The sequence below is a fragment of the Rhincodon typus genome, chromosome 6 (assembly GCF_021869965.1).
Source record: "Rhincodon typus isolate 14 chromosome 6, sRhiTyp1.1, whole genome shotgun sequence".
NCBI lineage: Eukaryota > Metazoa > Chordata > Chondrichthyes > Orectolobiformes > Rhincodontidae > Rhincodon > Rhincodon typus.
The window spans coordinates 6,288,900-6,300,991 of NC_063337.1; the positions used below are offsets into that span (position 1 = coordinate 6,288,900).

A 12,092-nucleotide genomic window follows, 5' to 3' on the forward strand; every position below is an offset into this window, starting at 1 on the left:
GTATCATTCTTCACATTCCAATTGAGAGGATTGCTTCCAAAAGGTAATTTTTAGTATTACTAACCTGGTGAAACACTGGCTCCTTCCACTGGAGATACACCTGTTCAAAACAAGAACAACATAACTGGAACACAGAACAAACAAGAAAGCCTTTAATAATAACCAATGGATTGCTAAATATTCCCAATTGCTCTTCAGTCAGGGAACACTCAAGGACCAACATCGAGTCAACTGGAGTAGTTATTAATACAAGACTTTCTCCAGATCCCATACAGAATTCCAGTAGCTCCAATATATACATGTGCAAACCTATCTGCCTTGTCTGAATGCAATTCACTTGAAAAATTGCAGGGTTGTTTAAATTTCTTCTCATCACTTTGCTACTTTACTTTTGATTTTCATAAATATCATACCGGCTACAAAAGGTGAATCAAGTTGCTAAGCACGGCATTAGGACAACACATTGAAGTCCCTGCACAACGGGGAATACAGGTGCAATCCCCACCCATGTCACCAAGTTTCCAATCAGCACTCTGGACAGAAGATACAAATCAGTAGGAAATTGCCTGGGTTGCCGCTACCTTCAAATGCTCAAATAGCAGTAAATGTGGACTCCTGCAATGCATTTGGAAGGAATATTCTCAACAAAGACCATACTCCAAGAAGAATCCTTAAAAGGTCAAGTGCAGCTCCATGGGTAGCACTTTTGGCTTGGGAGTCAGAAACTTGTTAACTAAAAGGCCTACTCGAGACTTCAACTCAAAAATATAGGTTGACACTTCTCAATGCTACACGGTTAGAGGTGCCATCTTTTAGATGGGGTATTAAACCAAGTCCCATCAGCCTTCTCAGGCAAATGAAAGAGATCCTCCAGCACTACTGAAGGCGTCAGGGGAGTTCTCGCAATGTCCAGGTTTATAGTTATCTAAAACCAATAAAACAGATTAGCTAGTCACTTAACCAACTGCAATTTGTAGGAGCTTGCACTGCGCAAATGTCTGCCACATTTCCCACATTATGATGAATACACTTAAAATCCTTATTGGCTGCGATGCACTTTGGGACATCCTAAGGTTGTGAAAGGCACTAAAGAAATGCAAGTTTGTCTTTCTTTCAATGATCAAACTCAAAGCACCCTTCCATCAACTTCAAAAAAAAACAAATATAGTGCAGCTGCTGGCTTCTCTCAATGCTAAAACATTTGTTCATATTGTTATCTAGCGTGATTCAGTCTCCCATTATAAGTAATAAGACATTGGAATTAAAGATTGGGCAAAATTATTTCATTGATGCAATGTCACCAATGATTCAAATACAATGGTCCCAAACAAAAACTCATCTTTATTTTTAAACAGATATCATGCAATATAGAAGTGAATATCCTGCAGAGATAGTAATTTTAAAAAAAGTAGGAATATAAACTTACTATGGTCACTAGCCCACTGAATAGTACCAGTATAAAAGCTAGAAGGTAGTTGCGTGTGTTCTTGTGTTTGAAGCATTCGTACCTGAACAAAATAACAGAATATTAGACTCATGAGACCTAAAAGGACACAAGCCCATTCTTGATAAAAGAGCTGTACACATATTTAGGAAATCATGAATTCTAAATTTTCAAAGATATGCTGTTCAGGATCAATTTAAATTTGCCATCTTGTGTGTATACATCTAGGACCAAAAATTACTTTACATCTGACATCTTTTGGCCTTCACTACTTCTCTCTTCAATTATCTGGCCAATGAGATGCAACTAACAAGTTCAAAACCATCATGGAGCTGCTGCTTGATATCTGACCCAAGCATCCAAGTCTTATTGAATGTGCTTAAATAAAGGCTTTGTGAAGATATAGTAGTGGGTAATATTTGTCGAGCTGGATCCTTTCCTTACCTAAAGCTATGCTGGATCTAGGAATCAGGAAGGGGAATGGAGCTTGATCATTTTCTCTTTCAACCCATGGCTCTTGCACAAGAGAATATGGTGCATGCATAGCTCTTAAAGAAGTTGGCCAGCTAAGTACTTGGCTTTCTTTGTCTGATCACCTGATGCTCTACCTTCTAAGTAAACTGGGGTAGCTCAAGTGCTCTGAGACCACTGTAGAAAATGCAACTTCATTGAGTCAGGTTGTCATCCACCGTGATGTTACACAAAGATTCCTACTGACTCTCTGTGGTTCGCATTGGGCCTCATTATGACTTGGCTGCAAATTACTGAACTTAAATGAAAACACTCCTGACACATTATCATCTTCAGATGTTACAGCAAAAAAAGACTTTTAATTACAGCAAATGACATTGTATAAACAGCAAAAGGTCAGAAACGCTTCCAAACTGAAATGGTGAGCACTTTTACTTTGAGAGGAGAACAGCATGCAAGCATTTGCAAAGTTTTATTAATTACTGAGTAAAGCAACAACAACTAAGAATTGTCTGATGATTTTTAAATGAGCCATCCATCAGCAGTGAGACAAATATTTTTCTTTTTGATATGTAATCTGGAAGTTAAGCCTTTCACTAAAGAATTCCATGGCGAGAAGCTCTCTAAGATTCAGACAATTTTTGAGTGTTCTTGTAGCATAGTGGTAGTGTCCTCAGTCTCTGGGCCAGGGTGCCCAGGTTCAAGTCCCACCTGCTTCAGAGGTGTACAATAAAATTTCTGAACAGGTTGGTTAGAAAATAACTAAAAGTCCAATTTCATTATAAGACTATAAATGTTGGAGCAGAATTAGGCCATTCAGCCCATCATGTCTGTTCTGTCATTCAATGAGATCATGAATGATTTGATGATCCTTAACTCCACTTTCCTGCCTTATCCCCACAACCTTCAATTCTCTTATTGATTAAAAATCTGTCCATCCCAGTCCTGAATATTCTGAATGACGTAGCATTGCAGATCTCTGCAACGATACAGAAATTCATTTCCCTTGGTGGTGGTGGTGGTGGAATTCCTCATCTTAATGTTTTGAAATATGAGGCCAAATGGCTGAAGAATTTACGTTGTTTCATTAGATTCAGTTTTGATCTGGGATAGAAGTGCTCTCCAATTTTTTCCAGTACTTGTAGTTACTCTGAGCTCTTCTTAAAAGGAGACCCAGGGACTACCTGCTACTTGCGTTTACTTTGTTGACCGTCTGTAACCCGATAGGGCATTCATTAACCCACATTTGCGTTATGGGTCAGACTGGAAGGCTGCCTCCAGAAATATTCTGACATCTTTGGTTGAATTATTGAAATATAATGAATCTGGATTTAAAGTATCAATGGTTTCTTTACAAAATCAAAACAGAATGAAAAGACCAAGCAAATGAATCTCTCAATTCTACCGAGCGGCATAAAGTAATTCTCATACTGGATGCAAGGCCTAGAAAAGCAGCAAAATATTATATGTTCAACCAGAAGGTTTCTGCAATGGGTACAAAATTATACAGATTGTAGAATTTCAATTCTCAGCCTGTATTGAGTTAGCTGATCTAAGCCAAAGTTGGAAAACAAAGTGCTACAACTTGGGTTAATGTTTCGAATCCATTATGATCTACTTTAGTAGAGTTCAACAGTGTTCTGAAGAAGTCATACCAGACTTTGAAACGTAAACTGTTTCTTTCTCCACAGATACTGCCAAACCTGTTGAGTTTCTCTAGCATTCTCTGTTTCAGATTCCAACATCAGCAGTATTTAATTTTTATTCTCGTGTTATAATTGGGTTCAGCGCCCCTAGAAAAGATACCTGTTTCTATCCCAGCAGCTCATCATGTAGAAAGAAACAGGAATAGGGGGTGGCCACTGAACCTCTGGAGTTTGCTGCACACGTGCTGGGTCCAATAAGGATTATTTTTTGGCCCCTCATAACTGCCCAGATTGATGATCATCCGTCTGACTTAACTTGCACATCATGGAGCTACATAGCACAGAGTGATACAACTAATTCAGCACAAAAAGGCCATTCAGCCCACTGTGTTTGCTCCAGTTGAATAAACTAGATGTTCATTCGAACCTCATTTTACCAACATCTGGTCTGTAAACTTGCACGTTACAGCACTTCAGAACCTCTGCCCTCTTTGGCCCTCCAAGCCAGGTTGATTCCTAATCCCTACGTAGACCTGCTACTTATTGCCCATGAGCAGTTTCTATCCCTCTGTTTGCCTCCCATTCATGTGTCTATCAAGATATGCCTTAAATATTATTAATGTGCCTGTTTCCACCACCTTCACTGGCGGTGGTTCCAAGCACCACCCATCCTCTATGTGAAATAATTTCCTTGCACTTGTCCCCTAAACTTGCTCCCTTTCAACTTGACCCTGTGCCAACTCGAGTTGATCCTTCCACCCTGGGAACAAGCTTGTCTATCCACCCTATCTATGCCTCTCAATTTTGTAGACCTCTATCAGGTCGCCCCCTTAACCTCTGTCTTTACAGTGAAAACAAGCTGAGTTTATCCAACATCCTCATAATTAAAATCCCCCAGACCAGGCAACATCCTAGTAAACCTTCTCTGTACCTTCTCCAAAGTATCCACGTTCTTCTGACAGTGTGGTGACTAAAACTGCATGCAATATTCCAAATGTGGCCTAACTAAAGTTTTGTAGAGCTGTAAAATAACTTGCCAACTTTTATATTCGACACCCTGACCAATGAAGGCAAGTGGCTGTACGCTTTCTTGACTACCTCGTCTTTTAACTAATTCCCTGAAGTCTGTTCTTTTTGGTAACTGACCTCACTGCTGGGGGCAGCAAGTCTTCCCTGTCCATTCTATTCAAGCCCCTCATTATTTTCTACATCTAATGCCAGTCCAAACTCAAAGGGCTGAATAGACTACTTCTGCTCTTATGTTCTTTATCTTACCTCAATTAAGGAATTCAATAACTGCAGTATTCTAAATCAAAAACATCTCCCCCATTGGCTGCTACCAGCTATGTAGTCAATTCTCAGTTTTGTTAACACATTAATGATTCCCTCACTGACGTATACACTGTAAACACCCTTTCAATATACAGTTTGCATGACTGCGAAACACACCAGAGTCCGGACTTCTAAGTATGCATTTGTCTCAGATCTACAACAACTTATATTTATGATCATTTTAAAGGAATAAAAAGATCCCGAGATGCTTCACAGAAGCACTAAACAACAAAATCTGACGTGAAGCAGCATAAGGAGATTCAAGGATGGATAACCAAAGACTTCGTTAAAGAGATATGATTTAAGGATGGCCTCAAATGAGGAACATGAGTCAGAGGGATGGAAAGTTTTCGAATGGAATGTCAGAGTTTAGGGCACAGCTTGAGACATGAATGCCAACAATGAAGTGTATAAAAATGGGGAATCTTTAACAGACCAGAAATAGATTAGCAGAGAGTTCTGGGAGGGTTGCAAGATTGGAGGAAATTTCAGATTAGACCAGGGTAAGGCCACAGAGGGAACTGAAACCAAAGGATAAACTAAATGTTATGGTCCCAGCTGCTGTTAATGCTGGACAAATCAGATACCAGATTAAAACTGGAAATTGCAGTTGGTCACCCTGGTGGCTAATCACTTGATAATAAACTAAGGAGATTGCAAATGATTTTTCAGAAAAGAATGTAAGTTTATCTCACAAAAGAAACATACCTATATAATGACAACTTAGAAAGGTCTTCACATAAAATAGCAAAATTAAATTTCAGCCCATTTTCCAATAATACCTGTTACCGATGTTCAAATCCTAGGGAAATATCACTCCAATCTCAACTCTTCAGTGTCTTTCTTAACTAACTTTGTCCAGTTTTCCTTCGGGAACTGCTAGTCTAAATCTGTTCAGTCTGACAACGTGAAAATTTCTAATAAACTCTAATAGTTTGGAGATTTTGCTAACTAAAACCGTTTCGAATCCTGCTACTCCTCTTGACTAAAGGTTAGATCCTCCTGCCAGAAGTACATTGTTCTTGCTTTGGAACCTGAACCTAAATCAAAAGCAAAACTCATGGTCCCTTAAATTCAGCTGTAACAATATTTCATCCATTCATACCACAGGTGTCCGGCTAGGCACTTGATTGAATTCTCTGCCTTCTTGAAAAGTATGTATTTAATTCTCTGTTCCAATCAGTTTTCTGGCCTCAAAACATTTACCTACATTAACTGAAATCACATATCTGCTTCTATTTTAAAATTGCAGATTTGCAGTATTACAAATTGCAGTATATTGTAAAACTTTTATCACATAAGAATGAATCTTTTTGCCAAATCTTGAACTAATACTATTTTATTCCTAGAAGGTAGGAAGCAACCAATCTAATTTTTTACTTTAAAGAATTATATTATCTTGTTTTTATTTTAAAATGAGCTCATTTAAATGGCTGTTAATCAAACACAAAATTATCAAATTGATGGCTTCCAGAAACTCCCACCAATTATTAGGCTCCTTGCATGGTATGAACATTCCTCCCAAACCAACACGAAGGACTAGATGACAAAATGACTGCCTCAGCCAGTTCTGAACAAAGGAGATCACTGAACTCATTATGACTTGACTGAAAGCCAATGATTCCAGTTATCTGCTACAATACACCATGGTTTTTGCTGAGGAGACTTCAGACCCATTTCATTAGCTGAGTGTCTCAATACTAAGCTCTAGCAACGTTGCTGAAATTGATTGGTTTGGTTCACCTTTAATTATACAACTCTGAATTTTTCCTCATCAGTCTGTTTGTAACACCAGAAGAGTAAGAAGCTCCAAGCTTTGCTAAACACCTGCTTCCAGTCTCAGTCTCAATCCTTCAACAAACTGACTTCTTGAAAGAAAGCAGAAAGTTTCCCCCTAATTTCCTTACCAGCTGTGCAGGCCTCCAAGGCCCATACCAGCAGTGACTTCTGAAATTCCACTGATCACATGCACAGAATATCTGAGCAGCTCAGTGTATGCGTTGCTTGTAACTATTGCATCTGGACTTCTAGAAAAGAGACCTCTGTGCGCTGCCAATTGAAAAACCTCAACTGAGCACTGACTTGCTGGACTCTAATATCTTTGATTTAAACCAATTGGTAACTCGTTTCCTTTTTCTTCCTTCTTTGGATGCATTGGTGTGTAAATGCGTCACAGGCTACTCCTGCAAGGTTTTGAATGCAATAACAAGCCCTACTTTGTTTTAAGCCTAAACAATTTGCTGCAGGTCGTTTTAACTTGGTCTTCACAAGCAGGATTTGGGGAAAACACACCACTGCCTGCTTTCAAAACAGGAAATGAGTTTTTTTTTTAACAATTCTATTTAAGACTAGGGAGGATAATAAAAAGTCAACTTAATTCTTGTCTGTGACAGCTATAACTCCAGGTACCTCATTAAGTGACTCCTTTTAAAAAGTAAATTCTCTATCTATTGCACTTCCCGATGTATGCTTGTGTGGATGAGTGAAAATTGTACAGGGGTTCTGTTATAACGCGTGTTCCAGCAACGCGAATTGGCTATAACACGACTGCCGTATAGGGGAATGCTATTTCTAAAACGCGATTCCATCAGTGACCTTATTGTTGTTGTTTTGGAACATGTTTTTAGAAAGTATTGCAGAAAAAAAATTGAATTTCAATATTCTCCTCATCCTGGATAACGCGTCAAGCACTCCTCCCACCATTGGTGAGCTTTCTGAAAACATCAAAGTGTTATTTCTACCCCCAAACACAACCTCGCTCCTTCTACCCACGGACCAGGGTGCAATAGCAGCTTTTAAAGCTTATTATTTAAGGCGCACATTTAAGAGGCTGATTGCAGGGGGATTGAGGGGGGTAAGGACAGTATTCTCCAACTTTGGAAGAGCTTTAACATCATGAATGCAATTGACATGATCATGGAGGCCTGAGGTGATGTCAGTAAGGACTGCTTGCGTGCAGTTTGGCAGAAGCTTCTCCCAGATTCTTTAAAGGTTTTACAACCTTTGATCAGTCAGAGGAGCTGCCAAAAATCAAAGAACATTGTATTGATCTTGCAAAGCTGATCTACAACAACTTGTCACGGAGGAAGTGGAAGCTGGGGATGAAGGTGAAGTCCAGGATGCAGCACCACCAGAACTTTCCATTTCTGTTTTGTCCTCCATCCTGAGGGAAATGGAGAAGCAGTTACAGCTCTTAAAGGATAACAATTACAACGCAGAATGCAGCAGGGTAGCAGTTTGTGGAATAAGATCTTATTTAGCACCCTATGAACAGCTTCTTCATGAAAGAAGAAAAAGGGCAAAGCAGCAAAAACATTTTGAAGCCTACCCCCAAGAAACAGAGGACAATGAACCACAGCCATCCACTTCAGGATTAACTATTTTTCACATTAACCCTACAATCACAATTGTACCCGAGGGGGATGGTGAGGATAACAACCCTCAGCCCCTGCATTAACAACAGAGCAAGCTCAAATCCTCCACTGCCATCAAGTCATCTTGACATTTTTTCAAGGTGAGGTGTAAAATTTACCTTTATTTCATTATTAGATATGAATTAAACATTTATTCAAACTTTGTGTTAGGCCTTTGAGTAATTTTTGAGCGATTTTGAGTGATTGTTTTGGTCATCTGCCCCTAACCCCACTTTTCCCATAGACCCCCTTATTTCTATAGCGTGATTTTCTACAACACGATATTGCACTGGAACGCAACTATTGCGTTATAGCAGAACCCCCTGTATTTTCAAATTTAAAGCTGATCCTCTTGCAAGTAGTTATTGCTCCTCCATAATCTGACACAAGTCTAAAACACTGGGTTACGAACAGTAAATTAAAAGAACCTCCACTGACAATATAGAAAAATATTTTTTAATCTTGAGCTAAGAGCGATATTAGGAATGCTGAGCTTGGTCCAAGTAATGGATTTTGAAGAGTACATTTAAAGAAGATATAGGGAGCAATTCCACTTCATAAAAAGAGTTGCTGAAAACTCTACTGCCTGTGTAGCATCAGAGTGATGCACTAACGGAGGCACGCAAGTTTTAGATATGCTGCCTAATCACAATCAATTTACACAGAATATCAGGCATCTGAAATCAGTGGACAATGGATTGCTCACATACAAGTGGAGTTGTATATCTTGCTTAATTTCTGAAGTCGCCGGTTAATGCAAACAGTTTCAGCAGACTTTTAGAAATATTTATTTATTTCTTACAGACTGGGATTCTTTCCTCGGAACATTCAACAATTCAATTACTGGACAGAAACTAGATACAGCTAGAGCGAGCAAAAACTGAAGAAGCAGTCTCCAGGCATTGCACTATCACCTGTCAAACCCAGTCAGAATCGGTTCGCTCTCTTTTGCTTCTGTGGTTGGCTGGTTAGCATTAGTCCTCCCTCGATTTACCAATGCAACATCCAATCAGCTGCCAACCAGCTACATTGCAACTGATCAGTGCCAGTCATTTACAGTGTCCTTAGACCAGCAAGGAAGGTGCGTTCAAAGTTCAATTCTTAATTTCAACTCACTGTTCCAAACCAATATAAAAATTGGTTTCCCGGGTTGGGATCTGATGCTGCCTGGCCTGCTGTGTTCCTCCAGCTCCACACTGTGTTATCTCAGAATTCTCATTGTGACTCTTAAGACTCCCTATCATTTTCACTGAACAAAGTAGACCTCATGACCACAGGATGAATGAACAGCCAAATAACAACAAGATCATCAGTCCAAACAGCCAAAAGGTGTTGGGGAGCCTCAATAGGCTGAACAGCTTATTGGTACAGTACTCCTGATCTTTGCCGAATGGTTAACTCCGAGTGAAACTGACTCATCAGATATAAAGAATTACAAATGGTGTACATCTCTTGCCACAGATTGTTTTGTCTCTCAGTTCATGTAGCAACTCATACATCAATATTTAAGATGTTTAATCATTATAAAGCACTGATAAAAGTTGTAAACATTTTAATGTGAACAATGACTGTCTGTCACAAGGTATATCGAGGCTACCCCAGTACGTGGCGCTGTAGTGCTCCTCTTCTACAGCTATTTAGTTTGTATTAAAAAAAAACGACCACAACATGACTGGCGAACAAACTGCAATCTCAACTCTGGATTTGTTTCTCAGTTGGTTAAGAGTTACTGCATCTTTTGCTTTAACTAGAGTTGGTCTCAGTCAACGAGGTTGCCGGAGCAATCTAACAATGAGACACAGAAATTAAAGCCTTCACGAGGGTCAAGTGTTCTGAAGAAGGGTCACTGAAGAATGGGCTACAAAGCAAAGTGGAGTACAATCGCTGGCAACAATGCATCCCTCCCTGATGAGCTCTGACATCAATCATTACAAAGTGCTTCAAGAGGCTAATTATAGCATACATCAACTGCAGCCTCCTAGATTGCCTTGATCCACCTTAATGTGCCTACTGTTGCTAAAGGTCTATGGCTGATGCCATCTCCGTAGCCCTACACTCATCCCTGGGTTATGAGGATAACAAGGGTACCTATGTCAGACCTCTAATTATTGACTTTAGCTCTGTCTTCAACACCATAATTCCAACAAAACTCATCTCCAAACTCCAAGACCTAGGACTCTGAATCCATTACTGCAACTGGATCCTTGACCTCCTGACCCACAGCCCGTAATCAGTAAGGATGGGCAACAAAACCTCCTCCACGACAATCCTCAACACCAGCGTCCCACAAGAATGCGTACTCAGCCCTTACTATACTCATTATACACTCATGACTGTGGCTAAATTCCGCTCCAACTCCATCAACAGGTTTGTTGAAAACACCACCGTAGTGGGTCGAATCTTAAACAACAACGAGACATAGTACAAGAAAGAGACAGAGGGCTCAGTGGCATGGTGTAAAGACAGTCTCTCAAAGTCAGCAAAATGAAGGAGCTGGTCATCAACTTCAGGAAGTGGAGTGGGGGACACGCCTCTGTCTGTATCAATGGTGCTGAGGCAGAGACGGTTGAGAGCTTCAGGTTCCTAGGAGTAAACATCACCAATCTGTCCTGGTCTATCCACGTCGATGCTCCAGTTTTAAAAAAAACACACCAGTCCCTACTCCTTCAGGAGGGTAATGAAATTCTGCATGTCCATAATGACTCTTACTAATTTTCATAAATGCACCACAGAAAGCATCCTATCTGGATGCATCACAGCTTGATACTGCAAATGCTCAGCCCAAGACCTCAAGAAATTACAGACAGTTGTGAACACAGCCCAGTCCATTACACAAACCAGCCTTCCATCCACTGACTCCATCTATACTTCCTGCTGCCCCCAGAAAGCAGCAAACATAATCAGACTCCTCCCATCCTGGCTGTAATCTCTCCCACCCTCTTTCATTGGGCAGAAGATACAGAAGTTTGAAAACACAAAACAACACAGATTGGAGAAGTTTCTTCCCTGCTGTTCTCAGACTTTTGAACAGACCTAGAATCACTGAATCCCTACAGGGTGGAAGCAGGCCATTTAGCCCATCAAATCCACACCCGCTCTCCGAAGAGCATCCCACCCACACCTACCCTCCAACCCTATCCCGGCAACCTTGCATTTCCCATGGCTAATCCACCTAACCTATCCATTGCGGGACACCATGGGCAATCCAGCACGGCTAATCTACCAAACTTGCACATCTTTGGACTGTGGGACAGATCCGGAGCACCCGGAGGAAACCCGCGCAGACACGGGGAGATTGGGCAAGCTCCATACAGACAGTCACCCAAGGCCGGAATCAAACCTTTCTCTGCAGCTGTAACACTATATTCTGCATTCTGCTCTATTACCTTAATGTACTGATGAATGGTAGGATTTGCCTGGATAGCATGGGAAACAGTACTTTTCACTGTATCTCAGTACGTGACAATAATAAAATCAAACCAAATCACTGGACTCAAAATGTTAACTGTGCTTTCTTACCATGGATGCTGCCAGACCTGCTGAGTTTCTCCGGTAATTTCTGTTCTTGTTTCAGATTTTAAAAAAAACTTCTACTGTAGTATAATAACCAAACTGTCAATGTGGGAGTTTTGTGATATATAAATGCTACCAAGTATTCCTTTCCCTTTTGATAGGTTAATTGCAGCCAAAATCTAGCCTGTGGTGACAGGTATGCTGACAGACATTTTTTTTTATTATTTCACAGCATTATCAAACATATAACACAAATGAAAAAGAAAAAAAAAA

The 12,092-nt window shown here is 40.2% G+C and overlaps 2 protein-coding genes across 4 annotated transcripts in view; one reads left to right on the forward strand and one right to left on the reverse strand.

Moving 5' to 3' along the window:
- Positions 1-12,092, forward strand: part of LOC109914160 (alkaline ceramidase 3-like) — a 225,651-nt gene that overhangs the window by 84,379 nt on the left and 129,180 nt on the right. The window lies entirely within an intron of this gene.
- LOC109919078 (alkaline ceramidase 3-like) overlaps positions 1-12,092 on the reverse strand; it is a 65,070-nt gene that overhangs the window by 23,003 nt on the left and 29,975 nt on the right. For all 3 annotated transcript variants that reach the window (XM_048598089.1, XM_048598091.1, XM_048598090.1), the window contains exons 4-5: positions 1,427-1,508; positions 65-100 (exon numbers count right to left, since the gene is read on the reverse strand). In XM_048598089.1, coding sequence (XP_048454046.1) covers positions 65-100; positions 1,427-1,508 — 118 coding nt within the window. The remainder of the gene's footprint in view (positions 1-64; positions 101-1,426; positions 1,509-12,092) is intronic.